The sequence below is a fragment of the Cetorhinus maximus genome, chromosome 2, assembly GCF_964194155.1.
Source record: "Cetorhinus maximus chromosome 2, sCetMax3.hap1.1, whole genome shotgun sequence".
NCBI classification, from domain to species: Eukaryota; Metazoa; Chordata; class Chondrichthyes; order Lamniformes; family Cetorhinidae; genus Cetorhinus; species Cetorhinus maximus.
In genome coordinates, this window is record NC_135880.1 from 43,661,966 (window position 1) to 43,678,891 (window position 16,926).

Genomic DNA, 16,926 nt, shown 5'->3' on the forward strand with positions numbered 1-16,926 from the left:
GTTCTGTCAATAAACTGTTTTATAAACATATGGAGCAACTCTCCCTCCAGTATTCCCTAATGTGTCCTTGGCTCAATTAACGCATCAGAATTTATTTTCATGTCCCTTATTTGTCTTTCTTGTTCCCAGAGACTAAATTATCGCCACTTTCTGGTATTTTTATTCATCATTTTGATCACAGGATGAGAGGTCTCCACACTCACCTCCCTGTCCCTGCAATCTGAGGCCGGTAGGATGCTGTCATTCTGACGCTATTACAGGTCAACTACCATCAGTGTGTATGCTTTACTACAACAAGGCTTTCGCCATTCACAACCTTATCATGTATGATTTCATTGGCAACTTGCACTGATAGAAACAGAGCAATTGTCTTAACAGAAGCCTCCCCTCCCTGGGTCCTTTTCCTACTTTCCTAAGGCTCTAGCCTTTTCACAACTGCCCCTCCCCACCCCTGGCCTAATTCCACTCATTCGAAGTCCAAATTCTGAAATGTTGTTGTTTCTTCCCCCATCTTCCCATTACTTTCTTCAAGCTCATCCATCTGACCTACTTCTTTCTCCCTTGATTTTCTATCAACTCAATTCCACTTCCTGATCTCCAACAGTGGTTCTCTTACCTTGGCCACCAACCCTGAACCTTCAGGATATCAGCCTTGGCTTAGTTTTAGCATCCTTGCATCTTGAGTCAGAAACCTGTGGATTCAAGTCTAACTCCAGAAATTTACAAAACAATTTAAGCCGACATTTATGTGCAGTGTTGAGGAAGGTGCTGTCTTTCAGGTGAGGTATTAAACAGATACCTGTTTGCCCTTTCAGGTAAGCTTAAAAGATCCCAAGGCACTTTTCATAAAAGAGCAAGAGCATTCTTCTGGTGTCCTTAACAACATTTGGTCATTTATCCCAATTCTGTTTTGGGGCCTTGCTATGCATAAATTGGCTGCAAGATTTCCCTCACTTACAACAGTAACTACATTTCAAAAGCACTTTGTTGGCTGTGAAGCGCTTTGGGACATTCTATAGATATGAAAAGTGCCATATAAAAGCAAAGTCAGCCTTTCAAAATGGTCATCATTCTACCTCCCCCTCAAAAACCCAGTCCTCAATTCATCCACCCTCTCCAAGTTCCACTCCTCCTCCAAACTTCATTTCCACTTCACTTACCTCCCCACCCTTGCAATCAGAGGCTGGTAGGATGCTATCATCCTGATCCCACTGGCAGATCAAGTACCATCAGTATGTATGCCTCCCTGCAATAAGGCTTTCACCATTCACAGCCTCATCATGTATGATTTCATTGGCAACTTGCACTGATGGAAACAGAGCAATTGTCATTACAGAAGCCTCCCCTTCCTGGGTCTTTTTTCATAACCGCTCCTCCACACCCCATATCTGGCCTAATTCCAACGCTGTCCCCATCTCTCCCTTTCGTGAGCAGACAACAGAATGCAGTACTACTGAATAACAATAGGAAGACCTCACCCCAGACCATATGGAATTTTCCGTTCCAATTGTTTACATGCACCTAAGATACCTTACTCTAATTACATCAAACCATTGCTAGAAGCTGTGTGCCTGTTCAAAGCCAGAGTATCATTCTACATCTTACGAAGTCCTGGAGGCTACATCCTTGAAAGGAAAAATGTTAATTGAGATGGATACATTTAGCAAATAAGTGACATCTGAATTTCTCACTTGATGCAACAAAAAAATACTCTACTGGTTGTCTGAGCTATTCATTAGAAGTATAGAAATTTACAGAACAGAAGGATGACATTCAGCCCATCATGTCTGTGTTAAACAAAAACGAGCTATCCAGGTTAATCCCACTTTGCAGCTCTTGGTCCACAGCCTTTTAGGCACTTCAAGTACATATCCAAGTATTTTTTTTAAATGTGGTGAGGGTTTCTTCCCCTACCACCCTTTCAGGGAGTATGTTCCAACTCACCACACACAAGGACAGGAAATTCAACCCACTTAAAGCACTTAGTTAACCATTTAGCTCATTATGCAATAAAGTATATGTTGGTACCATTCTCTCTCAGACTCCCAGACAAGATGCTTATTAGGACACTGCATGAACAGACCACAATTTTTCGTCCATTAATTTTAATTGGAGGAAAATCATGGGCTGTGTAGGAGTATGCAAGTGGAAAGTTTACTGTCATTCTCAACCTCAATGTTCTGCCGACTCTCCAATTCCCTTAATAGATTTACATACAGGAAATATCCTTGCCACTTATGCAGATTTAAAGATCACATTCTTAGTTGGGCTCCATTAGACTTGAGCTTATTTATAAATCAGATAACAAATAAAGTGCACTCCAATTTTTAGCCAGCAGATAATACATACCCGAGCAGTTTCTGTCATTCTCTGTTCAAAATCTGTTCTGGCAGCAGCATATTTTTCCACATATAGTTTATAGGTTTCTGTAGCTTTTTTAGATTTTACAACTGCCTGAACACAACACAAAAGAAAAATATGCATTAACTACTGAAGCACTTATGGGACAAAATAGGGTCCATGTATTCTTATAGAGCTGAGCAATACATGAGATTTACAGCGGTGTCAAAGTGTTTTACTATCTGTTTCCTCTTTAAACTGAACACATTGTTACCATCCATTAGGGACAGTTAACATTTAAAGAAGAAACCTGAACACCCAGCATTAACCGACAGAACTACACAGCTTTTCATATTTTTAAACAGAGGTCTAGAAATAGTTCACCCATTGTTTTAGTTTTTTTTAAATAGCAACTCTGACTTTGTAAGATAAACACAGGTTAATTAAACCTCAGAGAGTTTGATTTGCCTTTACATTTGGGTAGGTATGTCAGTTTCTCAACCAAGCTTTTTTTCCATTTATTTACAGTTCAAACTTTAATTCCTAAAACTAAAAGTTATTTTCTACGGCATATAAATTACAAACTAGACATTCACAACGGATACACATTGTTATGATCTCCATAGAGACCAATAAGTTTTAAAAAGATATTTGAATTTCCAGTGACCGACTGAAAGGATCACATGACAAGATTTCAAGTTTTAAGACTTTTGCTGTAATAAACAAACTAAAAGTAACCTTGACTAAACACTATTTTTGTAGGCAACTTATGCGCTAAACTATAGAAAAGTTTCCCCATCTAACTTTAAAACTGCTGAATATCCCCCGTCACTGTTATACATTACGTTGTCCCTTAAGTGGACACTTTATCCTCCTGGAAACAGTCCAAAGTAATTCTCAGATTCTGATGGCTTGTCTCCATTCTTTTCTTTTCCCAGCCAGGCACCTTCTAATCCCAGAATTTATTTTCTCTGAGAGGGTTACACTGGAAATTCCTTCTCTCGAGGCCAAGCTAGGTGAGTCTTCCGGCCTCCTTTAAATCCTCTCAAATTTGGTCTCTTCAATCTGAGCATGAGATCCCACCAGTGTTCTGTGTGGTGAACAACAGAGTCAGCATTTTCTCTGCTTCAGGTACAGTACTGGGTACCTCTATCTCCTAATCTCTCACTCAGATTTGTGCAGACTGGCTGCGTCTGTGAGGGTTGGTGATATCTTAGCGACCCTGTAACTTGATACTACAATGGCTTTCTATGGACTTTTCCCTTCCCAAAGCCCATCTCCACGGCAACGTGAATCACATGGGTCTTGTTTACGAGTAGAAACGCTAATCAACTATCTTCTGGACCCCAAACTCCTTTTCATCTTGTAATTAAACAGATAATTTAAAGTAGAACCATTTATAAAACCTAACACCTCTCTGAGAGACTCAGGGCAGCTTTTTCCAGTAGGCGAGCGGGGACGGGGCCTGCTCGCCGAAGCGTAAAATGATGCAGGGTGATGTCGGGCCTGCGTCCCGACGTCTCCCCGCATCATTTAGAGTTTCAGTTCAGCGGGCACGCAGCCAACTCAGCTGCCTGCCCGCCAACCTGTCAACGGCCTATTAAGGCCAGTAAAAAAGTAATTGAAATGATTAATGGACCTGCCCATCCAACCTTAAGGTTGGCGGGCAGGCGACGAGCCCAGGCAGCCTTCTGAAAAAGCATGAAACCTCATCCACAGGCGGGATGAGGTTTCATGTGGGATTTAAAAGTTTTGGAATATTTTAAAATAGAAGTAATGGACATGTCCCAGCTCATGTGACAGTGTCACATGAGGGGACATGTCAGGAAAATTTTTCTAACCTTTAAAAAATTTTTATAACTTCAGCCGATCTCCCTGAGGCGACACTTTGCCTCAGGGAGATCTGTGTGCTCTTTTGCGCACATGCGCGAAAGAGTACACTCCCGACTCTGGGGTCCCCCCACCCGCCCGCACAGGAAGCGCTCAGCACTTCCGAGTGGATGTCACGCTGGGCGGGCCTTAATTGGCCCGCCTATGTAAAATGGCGGTGCACCCCCAAACAGGGACGCCGGTCGAGAACCCGCCCACCCGCGCCCACTCCCGCACAACCCCGACGAGGGGAAAATGCTGCCCTTGGAGACTGACAGTCTACCCGCAGTCTGCACAACTGCTCTTACATTGTCTATAAGTGTGAGCATCTTGCGACATCTTCCCCTTTAACTTTTAACACTCAAACCACCCAGGTTTGTTGTCGGGCAGAATTCAGAGGTCACATGATCCTCTTCATTCCTCTATTTTACATTGAACTAAAGAGACAGTCCCAAACATAACAATCTTATAACTTTATATTTGTAACAACATGATCCAATTTTAAAAATAACAGTCGCCTATTCCTTTAACTATAATGTATTTCCTTTTGTCTCTTCAGATTAATGTTTACTTTGCAAAATAGCTTATGAGGGTTTAACTCTGGTACATGTAGTTGGTAAAGGCTGGTCTATACCATCCATCTGGTTTAATTTGGCTCACACAAGGTTTTCAATACCACCTTTTGGTTAGACATAACTTTTAAGAGCATTTATGAAACATGACTGGCAATCATAAACCCGCCTTCTTCTAACTTAAAGATTAATTGCATATATGAGGATTGATAGGAAAAGGCCAGCACTCATGTTTGTGAAAGACCAATGAAATTACTATTATTAGGAATACCAGGCAATTTTCAGAAGTTTCATAAAAAAAAGTCCTGCAAGGTTAATAAAAACAAACCTTCTCAAACTACCTATAATCAATAAATTAACAGTTTGTGCTTTTCTGCACTTCATCATGAACATCCACTTTTGCTCCATTTAAATAGATACAATTTGAAAAAGGGAACATATAGCAATTACTAATCTATGAATTGACTACTGTTAATTATCAACAAACACAGTTCCATTAAAATCACACTTCACCACAAGAAAATGTGGCAGTAATAAAAACTTTTGCATATCTATATAATTTAAAGTGTCTATGATTAATGCACTTACAATTTCATTGCACTTACAATTTCATTCCACTTCCTCTGTGCCACACAATGATTTGATTCTGGCCTCTTTTGCAACCCTGATTTTAATTGCTCCACCATTGCCTTTAGCTGCCTCAATCGTACACTGTGGAATTCTCTCCCTATATCTCTCTGCTCTTGCCATTTTTTCTCTTTTAAGGCACTCCTTAAAACCTACCTGTTTGACCAAGCTTTTGGCATTCTGGAGTACAGAGAACTCAGAGGACTATAGAGCTACAGGCTTAGTCTATACTGCTCTCAAGCCATTCTCCTGTCTTCCAATCATTCTCAAAGCTCTGAGCCCAATTTGGAGATGCAGCAGAGAACTGCTCTAGACAACTTTTAAGCGAGAGAGCCTTGATCAAATTTGGAATCAGCAGAATAGCTGATTTGACAATCTCCAACCCAAAAAGCAAAAAGCAACAGATTATCACAACTCCTTAACAACAACAATGCTCCTTTGAGCACCAAACAAAAAGACCAGCATCGCAAAATCTTTTACTCTCAACCTCCCTTTTCATTGCGGCCCTGTTCCTCTTCTTCCTCCATCTATTTTTGGAATCTGGCCCTTACCCTCTCACAACTTTAAATTTTAATCCCCGCTGTCAAACTTCTGATTATGTGATCCACTTTCTGCAGAGTTAGACCTCCTCCTCCTTTCCACCCACGTAATTGCATCTTTCTATAGCCTCTCCTGCCCTGCCCAGAACCCTTCTTCTCACCAGGCATAACTTAGCTTGTTCCATGGTTTTGTGTTCAAAGAGTGTAAAATATATGAATTGCTAGCAGTTCAAGAAGGTCGCTCGCCACCTTAACCACAATTAGGGAATGGCAATAAATGCCAGTCTTACCAACGATATCCAGCTTCTGTGACTGACTGAATAAAAATAGAATATAGTATTTATTAAATGGGGTGCATAGGCATGGTAGAATATAGTGTGGTGAACAGATGAAAGGAAGGTCAGGCAATTTTAAAAATCTCTAAGAACAATTTACTACCTGTAGGAATGAGATTCCACAGCTTCGACTGTTCCCTTTCTGGGTAGAGAAATTGAGTGCCATTGCAGGAATATATATCTCATCATTAAAAAAATCCTTGTGCAATTTTATGCAAACCCTAACTTTCTGTAGTGATTGTAATTTATATTTACTGCACAAATACAGCAATTTCTTGAAAATCACAGGGGTGTTGATAGGGACATACCAACATACGAATTAGGAGCAGTAGTAGGTCATTGAGCTGATGCTACCATTTGAGGTCATGGCTGATCTGATTGTGGCCTACTTTCCTTTGAAGCCCTTGTTAATCAAGAATCTATCTAACTTAGCCTTAAAATATTTAATGACCCTGTCTCCACAACAGAAGTCCACAGGCTAACTACCCTCTCAGAAAAAAAATTGTCCTGAGCTTCCTTATTTTTAAACTGTGACCCCTAGTTCTAGTCTCTTCCACAAGGGGAAACATCCCTTCACCTCTTATTCTTCTAAACTCCAACAGGTATAGGCCCAACCTGTCCAACCTTTCCTCATAAGATAACCTTTCCTCACAAGATAAGCCCCTCACCCCAGGAATCAGTCGACTGAACCTTCTCTGAACAGCTTCTAATGCAATTATGTCCTTTCTTAAGTAAAGAGACTAAAGCTGTATACTCCAGGGGCAGGATTTTACGGCAGCGGGATTTTATGTTCCCACCGAAGTCAATGGAGTTTAGAATGGCTCGCTGCATTATAAATCCCCGCCACGACAGGGCCATAAAATTTCAGCCCAGGTGTGGTCTCACCAAAGCCCTGCACAACTGTACCAAACTTCTCTACTTGTATATTCTATTTCCTTCGCAATAAGCAACAACATTCCATTTGTCTTCCTGATTACTTTCTATACCTGCATGCCAATCTTGTGATTCATGTACCAGGACACCCAGACCCCTCTGTAGCACAGATTTCTGCAGTCTCTCTCCATTTAAATAATATTCTGCTTTTCTAGTCTTCCTGCCAAAGTGAACAAGCTCACATTTTCCCACATTACACTACATCTGCCAAATTTTTGTCCACTCACTTAACCTATCTATATCCCTTTGCAGGCTCCTTAGGGAGAATTTTCTCCCTGTCGGGTGGGCCATTCGAGAGCGGGCACGGTCGCCCACGATAAGATTCACACCACCATTTTACGCGGGCGGCTCCTGAGGATAGCGGGAGTGGGCGGGTGGTGGGAGTGCAATGACTGCCGGGTCCAATGGCAACCCGGCAGCCTGTTCAAATAGCGCGCAGGCAGCCTTGCTAAAGCTGTTCATCATGGCAAACAGAAGGGCTCCCCACTGCGCTGTTGGTGAGCAGGCCAGACAGGAGGGTAGGGCAGCAGCACACTGTGCCCCTCGCTTTTCTGAAGAGTGCCTAGCTGCCCTCCTGGAGGAGGTGGCAGCACGGCGGGAGGTCCTCGTTCCTAGGGATAGGAGGAGGAGGACCCCTACCGCTATGGAAGGATGAGCGCATAATGATCCGGGGGCCAGGCATGCACATTGACATTGTCTCCACTTGAACTATTCAAATATCTTCGTTCTTCCTTTCAGCATCACCAGAGCAGGGCCGGGAGGAGGAGGCAGAGGGGCCACCTCTGACACCTGAGGGCCCAGAACAAATGGAATCACCAGCGTCACACCATCTCTGCCAGGCAGGCACCAGCGCAGATACTAGCACCTCGGTGGGAATTAGATCGTCGGCTAGTGTCCCGGGGCACAGCGGTGAGGGCGCTTCACACTTGCTTGAGATGCGGGTGGAGAGAGAGAGTGCCAATGACACTGGCAGGTGGAGGACTGCTGGGGACCAGGCACATGCTCAGTCAGTGGCCGATGATTTGCCTCTGGAGTCGTCTGTGAGGCAGCAGGCGCTGGAGGTCCAGCAGGGAGGATCAGGCGGAGATACATGAGGCAATGTGTGGCATGGTCCCCGTGCTGGAGGAGTCCATGCGGAGCATCACCGATGCAATAAGCCTCATGGCCGAGCGCCGTGGAAAGGCTCCTCCAGGAGAACAATTAGGGCTTCCTGGGGTTGCGCTCGGACCTGCAACCCTCACAGCGGCATTGACCTCAGCTGGTCAGTGCCAGTGTGGGAGATGGATTGGGCACCAAGTATCCCAGGCCGGTGCCCATCCATCAATGGTGAGCAGGGAGGTCTGAAGCAACCTCACGTTGGCTCAGGAGCTGCCTGTCGTTTCTGCGGGCTCCTCTCAGGGTGCTCTGGATGAGGGCAGCAGCTCCTCCAAACTCTGCCAGTGACTGTGGGATCCGAAGAGGCTGTGGTGAATGGGGAGATGCCAGCTGTGGTACTGGCCACTCCCTCCCAGGCTCAAGGATTCCACGGGCCAGAGGACGCCCGCCAAGGTCATCGAGGCCAACAGGACAGCACAGTGAACAGGCTGTCTCAGATGCCAGTGCCAGCGAGGGGGGAGCCCCTAGGCATAGCACCCAGAAACATAAACTTAATGCACCTTAGGCACACCACGAGCTTCTCACTGGTGGTTTTATGTTGCCCCGCTATGAGCTGATGACAAGTTGGTGTGATGCGTAACATCTTTGCATTCAGTTTATTTTCTGCTTCAATTTGTTGATTCATTAAATGTTTACATGTGAGTATGGCTCAGGGTGATTCCTTACTTCTGCAGGTGGACAGGAACCCATGATGTTATGAGTGACTTGTTTGTCATTGAGCTTTATTGACAAGGCACATAGTTAATGTTCCTAACCAGGCAGATGTTGCTCTCAGGTATCGAGTATGGAGCCAGCAGCCCTGGCATATGTTAGAGGTCCACCTGTGGTGAGATAGCTGAGGGGTCGTTGGATTAAAACCACCCGGGTGTCCCTGCCTCCCTGGAGTATGCCCGGGTCAGCGTCGACCCCCTCAGCATTCTCCTGTGCGTGCTCATCCTTGGACTCACTACTGGACTCGTCATGTGCAGCCGGAGCATCTGCGTCTACATCTTCTTCCTCCACTGCGTCCCCCCTTTGCAGCAGCAGATTGTAGAGAGTGCAGCATGCAACCACTATCAGTGACACATGATCTGGGGGATACTGGAGTGCGCCTCCTGAACAATCCATGCATCGGAAGCACGTCTTGAGAAGACCGATGGTCCTCTCCACCACAGCCCTTGTGGAGGCATGGCTCCTATTGTACCGCTGCTCGGCCTCTGTTCTTGGATGGCGGAGAGACATCATGAGCCACCTTTGAGGGGATAGCCCTTGTCACCCAGCAGCCATCCATCCAGCTGAGCTGCAGCACTGAAGAGCTCGGCACCTGGGAGTGTCTCAGGATGTATGTGTCATGGGAGCTGCCTGGGTACCTTGCACAGACTTGCAGAATATGCATCCTATGGTCACACACTATCTGCACATTCAAGGAGTGAAATCCCTTCTTGTTAACGAAAGCACCCAGCTCACCCGCTGGTGCCTTGATGGCCACATGTGTGCAGTCGATTGCACCCTGGACGCGGGGGAAGACAACGATCGCTGCAAAGCCTCTGGCTCGCTCTGTCTGGCTGGCCTTGTCCCAGCGGTAATGAATGAAAGTAAATGCGCGCCTGAAAAGAGCGTCTGTCACCTGCTTGACACAAGTGTGGACAGCTGATTGGGAGACTCCGCAAAGGTCACCCACCGACCCATGGAAAGAGCTGGAGGCATAGAAGTTGAGGGCAGCCGTGACCTTCAATGCCACTAGAATGGGGTGCCCGCCCACACAGTTGGCGCAGATCTCAGGGCCTATCATCTGACAGATGGAGGTTACTGTCTCCCTTGAGAGACGGAGCCTCCTTCGGCACTGCACCTCAGACATATTGAGGTAGCTGTTTCGCCACCTGTAACCCCTGGCAGCAGGATAGTGGCGTCTTCTGTGGCCCCTTCCGCCTTGCACTTCTCGTTGGCCCTGCGCCCATCCTCCCAAAGGTGGCTCCCCTGGAGGATGAATGTGGACGGTCGTGCTGTAACGTTGGGACGCACGCCCGACTTCACCACGCGTCATTTTACATGTCAGCTGCTGACGAGAAAATTCTGCCCTATGGGTTGCTGTTGCCTTCATGGAGATTAGTCCGGGAATTTGTTAAAAGTTATGATAGTAGTACTTTGTAGCCATGTGTATGTGTTTAATGTGTTGTAACTAAGTAAAATGTTTCATTTAGTTTAATATATAAACCTCTCGAGAACTGATTCCTGAATTTAGAGCTGCATCTCAAACATAACACTTAAAATATAGGTTATGACAGTTGTTTAAGTTTCCCTCTGGGATTTTTAAATAACTCCGCTTTACCGAAAGGCTGTCTCATAGCACAGCCTGCCAACTCGAAAACCCATTTATCCCTACTCTCCACTTCCTTTAGCTGACCAATCCTCTATCCATGCTAATAATGTTAACTCCTGCACCATGAGCTCTTATTTTGCATAGTAATCTTTGAGGTGGCACCTTCTTACATGCCCATTGGAAATCCAATTAAATCACATCTACAGGGTTGCCCTTTATCCATGTTGCTTGTTACTTCCTGAAAAAAACTCCAATAAATTAGTCAAACACAATTTCCCTTTCACATAACCGTGATGGGCTGGATTTTTGTGGAGGCAGGGAGACTCAGTGGACCTTTAAAAATCACGGCTGAGACCTGTTTCCAGGATTCCCAACCCCGTTCCCGGGGTTTCCAATTTTCACCAGAGCCTTTTAAGGGTGCAGGCTGGTTTGGGTGGGAAGCCTGCACCCTGCTCTTCCGACCTAGCCAGCTCCATTGCGGGGATAGGCACATCCTACTCCTCTGTAATTTTTATGGAGTTTGGCCAGATTTTCAATGAGTCGTGGTTCACAGCACCTTAGAGGTGTCGTGAACCATAGCCTGAATGAGGGAACTTATTGAAAGGTAAGTTCAAAAGGTCCCCCTAATGCCCCCCATGCCATGGGATGTCCCCCAACCACCCCCTGTGGCCCCGCATGCTCCCCCATGCCAAGCTATGGCACTTCCATGTCCATTCACTCACTATACACAGTATAGAAGCAATTAAGCTTATAGTGACAGTAAGTTGTGTAAACTTTGATTATTGCAATACCTTTCTTAGGAGCCCCCAGTAATTTTTCCTGGAGGTCCCATTTCTGCTAGGTTAACAATAGAGCAGGTGAAATCATCTAATAATTTCTGGCAACTCACAGGGTATCTCTTCCTCACCACAAATTGCTGGATGAATTTATACACAAATAACAACAGCACATTAAACTCTTGCTGTTATTTTCCTGCTATTCTGGGCACTTGTGTTTCTGGTTTCTGCACAGTCGCTCACCCTCACCTGTCTTCTCATGGCCCTTTTCATCAGCAATTCCTTTTCAGCCTGAGAAAATCTGGGGCTATCAATTTTATTTTTTGAATATAGAGCTTACCTTTTCTACTTCTTTTTGTGTTGCCCCTTCTTTTTTTAACCTTTCATATTCTACACACTTGACACTGTAGTTTTCTTTAGATTTCTGCAGTGATTGAGTGATGCTCTGAATGTTCTGTACAGCATCCAGGGTCCCTGCCACTTCTTCTTTTGTCTATAAAGGAATAGTCAAAAATGAATTATTTCCTATTTAGTAGCCAGTCATACCAAAACTTAAGTTCAATAACCTCTTTAATTGGTGTCAATTAGAATTTATTGAAAGTGCAATTTCAAAAAAAGTCATAATGTATTTTTAATCATTCAATGATTCATATATGTTGCAAAATACTTTAGGATAATTTAACCATCAATGTAAGGAAAGTCAAGAAATGAGACATGTATCCAATTTTGCACAAATAGTCAGCATAAAACACTCCCAAGATCATGGAATCATAAAATAATGCAGCACAGAATGAGGCCATTTGGCCCATTGTGCGTGTGCTAGCACTTTGATATAGGAATGTAGGACTTAGCGCAAGTGTAGGCCATCCTGCCCTTCGAGCCTGCTCTGCCATTCAATAAGATCATGGCTGATCTGGCTGGGGTCTCAAATCCACTTTCCTGTCTATCCCCCATAACCCTTGACTCGCTTATCTATCAAAAATCTGTCAAATAAATTCAATGACTCAGCCTCCACTGCTTTCTGGGAAAGAGAATTCCACATACTAACAGCCCTCAGAGAAAAGAATTCTCCTCATCACTGCTTTACAAGGGAGACCGCTTATTCTTAAACTGTGTCCCCCAGTTCTATACTCCCCCACAAGTGGAAACATCCTTCGGTATCTAGTGCGCCCAGGATCTTACATATTTCAATAAGATGACCCCTCATTCCTCTAAATGCCAATGGGTATAGGCGCAACCTGTTTGACCTTTCTCCCTAAGATTAAAAAAGCCCCTCATCCCAGGAACGAGTTGAGTGGAGCCTCTTTGAACTGCCTGTAATGCAATTATATCTTTTTCCAAATAAAGAAACCAAAACTGTGTACGGTATTCCAGATGTGGTCTTACCAAGGCCCTGTACAGCTGCAGTACAACTTCCCTATTTTTATATTCCATTCCCCTTGCAATAAACGCCAACATTCCATTTGCTGTCCTAATCACTTGCTGTACCTGCAAACTAACTTTTTGTGATTCATATACCAGGACACCTAGATCCCTCTCTATCACCGAGTTCTGCAATCTCTCTCCATTTAACCAGTATACTGCTTAATAGTGTACACTCATCAGGACCGACACAAGAATGCCAACTTTCAAATGGAGCGACAATTTATACTGCATGAGGAAAATTGCTGATTAGTTGGCAATTTAGACCTTATTGGTCAAGGTGTTGTAATGACAAATGCACTAGGGAACTACTGCCCCTATACTTTTGTTTAATTCAAAAAAGGTGCAATGCCCGGGCATGTTCCTTTTGTCTGCACAGAACAAGTCCCTGCATATGAATATATGAAGCTTCCAGCAAGCATAAGTGAGCTATATTGCGAGCCTGACTGATAATCTTTAATTGGTTGTTAGTGTAATTCTTAGCATACTCAGGATTGCTCAGCAAGTGCTGCCTATACATGGAATCACATCTAACATTAGACATTATGTTCTGAGTTTTGCAAGCACAGGCTGATTGAGTACGGTCAGTACTCAGCATATTGCAAACAGCCGAAAGGACATGCTGTTTGATATGATCCACCGCCAGGCATTAGTGCATAGTCTACCTACCTGGCATCACACTGGCACTGAAATTTATATGCCACATTACTCTTTTTGTGTGGTAGGCAGAATGTCTTTTTGGCTTGACTGCAGCATCCTGTTAGTGGAAAATACCACTCCTCTTGCTACTGCACAATAGCAGCACGAAACGGCTAGCTTCACCTGTTGCTTAAATTTTTGAGATACTTTACCCTACCAGGGTAATTTGAGGTACACTGGGCACTTCTCACATCCAAAACTGGTGGCCTTAGGCGTATTTGTGAGTATGCGCAACACACAGTGAGCAATGAATTCATCAGGGTAGCCATTATCCCACAGGATAGCTTTGATGCGCCCTATTTCAGTGTCAAGCTTGCATGGTGAGCAAATGACTTAGGACCCATTTCCAATATTGCCGATAAGGCCAATCTTATTACACATGGAGCTTTAGGGATCCCAATGCATACACTGATCCACCCCAGCCCCATGCTTTTTCCACATAGCCATGCATTTCTTTTTCTTTTCAAGTATATAGCCAATTCCCCTTTGAAAGTTATTACTGAATCTGCTTCACAAACCTTTCAGGCAATGCATTCCAGATCATAACTACACTGCATAAATTTTTTCTCCTTTTCTTCATTTTAATTCTTTTATTACCTTAAATGTGTGTTTGCTGATCACGTGCCTTTAACTGTCAAGGCCCTAAGGTCTGGAATTTCCTCCTTAAACTCCTCTTTTCTTAACACCCATCTCTTTGACCAAGCTTTGCTCATCTTCCTGAATGTTTTTTTTATTCATTCATAGGATGCGGGCTTCATTGGCTGGGCCTGCATTTATTGCCCATCCATAGTTGCTCTTGAGAAGGTGATGGTGAGCTGCCTTCTTGAACCGCTGGAGGGAGTTCCAGGATTTTGACCCAGCGACAGTGAAGGAACGGTGATATATTTCCAAGTCAGGATGGTATGTGGCTTGGAGGTGAACTTCCAGATGGTGGTGTTCCCATCTATCTGCTGCCCTTGTCCTTCTAGATGTTAGCGGTTGTGGGTTTGAAAGATGCTGTCTAAGGAGCCTTGGTGAGTTCCTGCAGTGCATCTTGCAGATGGTACACATTGCTGCCACTGAACGTCGGGGGTGGAGGAAGTGAATGTTTGTGAATGGGGTGTCAATCAAGCGGGCTGATTTGTACTGGATGGTGTCAAACATCTTGAGTGTTGTTAGAGCTGCACTCATCCAGGCAATTGGAGAGTATTCCATTACACTCCTGACTTGTGCCTTGTAGATGGTGGGGAGTCAAGCGGTGAGTTACTTGCCTCAGGATTCCTAGGCTCTGACCTGTTCTTATAATCACAGTATTTATATGGTTAGTCCAGTTCAGTTTCTGGTTACTCAACTCCTGACTTCATTACAGCGTTAGTTCAAACATGGACAGAAGAGCTGAACTCCAGAGGTGAAATGAGACTCTCTGCCCTTGACATCAAGGCCGCATTTGACTAAGTGTGGCATCAAGGAGCCCTAGCAAAACTGGAATTAGTGGGAATCAGGGGGAAAACTCTCCACTGGTTGGAGGCATATCTTGCACAAAGGAAGATGGTTGTGGTTGTTGGAGGTCAGTCATCTCAGCTCCAGGACATCACTGCAGGAGTTCCTCAGGGTAGCGTTCTCAACCCAATCATCTTCAGCTGCTTCCTTCCGTCATAAGGTCAGAAGTGGGGATGTTGGCTGATGATTGCATAATGTTCAGCACCATTTGTGACTCCTCAGATACTGAAGCAGTCCATGTCAAAGTGCAGCAAGACCTGGACAATATCCAGGCTTGGGCTGACAAGTGGCAAGTAACATTCGTGCCACACAAATGCCAGGCAATGACCATCTCCAACAAGAGAGAATCTAACTATCGCTCCTTGACATTCAATGGCATTACCATCACTGAATCTCCCACTATCAACATCCTGGGGATTACCCAGCATGTGAACATAGGAACATAGGAGCAGGGGTAGGCTTTCAGCCCTTCGAGCCTGCTCCATTATTTGATAAGATCAATTGTGGTCCCAACACCACCTTCCTGTCTGCACCACCCCACCCCGCCCATAACCCTTGGCTCCCTTGTTTGTCAAAAATCTATCTGACACAGCCTTGAATAAATTCAATGACCCAGTCTCCACTGCTTTCTGTGGAACAGAATTCCACAGACTAACAACGCTCTGAGAGAAAAAAATTCCTTATCTCCATCTTAAATGGGAGAACTCTAATTTGTGAACTGTTTCCCGTAGTTCTAGCCTCTACCACAAGAGGAAACATCCGCCCGGTATCCACCCTATCAAGTTCCCTCAGGATATTATATGTTTCAGTAAGAATATGCGATTCACTTCCAACTCCTAAAAGCCTTTCTACCACCAACAAAGCACAAGTCAGGAATGTGATGGGAATACTCTTCACTTACCTGAATGATTGCAGCTCCAACAAAATTCAAGAAACACAGTACCATCCAGAACAAACAGCCTGCTTGATGGGCACCTCGACCAGCACTTCAAACATTCGCTCCCTCCTCTACCAGTGGCTGCAGTGTACTCCATTGTTATGATTATGAGGTTTATAAGATTGCTGTGTTTGGGACTGTGTCTTTAATTTCAGGTAAATTGAAAGGGGTCATGTGACCTGCTCCAAAGTCTGTCTGGCAGCAAGTCTGGGTGGTTATGATTGTTAGAGATTAAAGGAGGTCCAGACTGTTTTATTGGGAAGAAGGTGCAAAGTTTTGTGACGAATATGTAGTTCATGGTTCATGTTAATATGTTAGAGATAATGTTGAGGTCTGGGAAGATTGTTGTTGTGAAGATAAGGTAGCTAAAATGCTGGGCTTTAGAGATTGCCAGAACTCCTAAGAGAAAATGGAAATTCAGAAGGTTACCCATGTTTGTTAAATGAAGTCAGAAGAGATGGAGCGGGTGTGCAGTCCAGAGAGATGTTTTATTTTGGGAGTTAGAGCTAAATTAGTTTAAAAACATTCAGTGAACCATGAAAGGCTACATTGTCATGGAGATGGGTTAAGCTTAAGAAGGTTCTCTGGTTTCAATTCATTTGTGTGTTTGCTGGGAGAGGGGTTATTTGCAGTTTGGACCTCATGGGGTTTGATGCTCACTGGGAAGCCCTGGGACTGTTAACAGGCTCCAGGAAGTTAAGACTCACAGAAGTCCTGGGGAGCTGAGAAGGTGGCAGAAGGTCGCTGGTTCCGTGCTAGAGGCAGTTAGGGCTCAGAGAATTCCTGGGAGCCATTTATAGCTTGGTGCAGCCAGGAGACTGGAGCTTGGAGAAACCCAGTGGTAGTGCCAGCTTAGTGAAGCTAGTGAACAAGTTGCAAGTGAACTGGCAATTAGAGGTGGGAGTGCAGCTTTATGAATCCCGTGGAATGCAGTCGCAGGGGAA

The 16,926-nt window shown here is 44.6% G+C and overlaps 1 protein-coding gene across 3 annotated transcripts in view; it reads right to left on the reverse strand.

Annotated features, from left to right (window-relative positions):
• Positions 1-16,926, reverse strand: part of fcho2 (FCH and mu domain containing endocytic adaptor 2) — a 262,256-nt gene that overhangs the window by 133,038 nt on the left and 112,292 nt on the right. For all 3 annotated transcript variants that reach the window (XM_078564063.1, XM_078564079.1, XM_078564071.1), the window contains 2 exons: positions 11,786-11,938; positions 2,350-2,454 (listed from right to left, as the gene is read on the reverse strand). In XM_078564063.1, the coding sequence (XP_078420189.1) occupies positions 2,350-2,454; positions 11,786-11,938 (258 nt within the window). The remainder of the gene's footprint in view (positions 1-2,349; positions 2,455-11,785; positions 11,939-16,926) is intronic.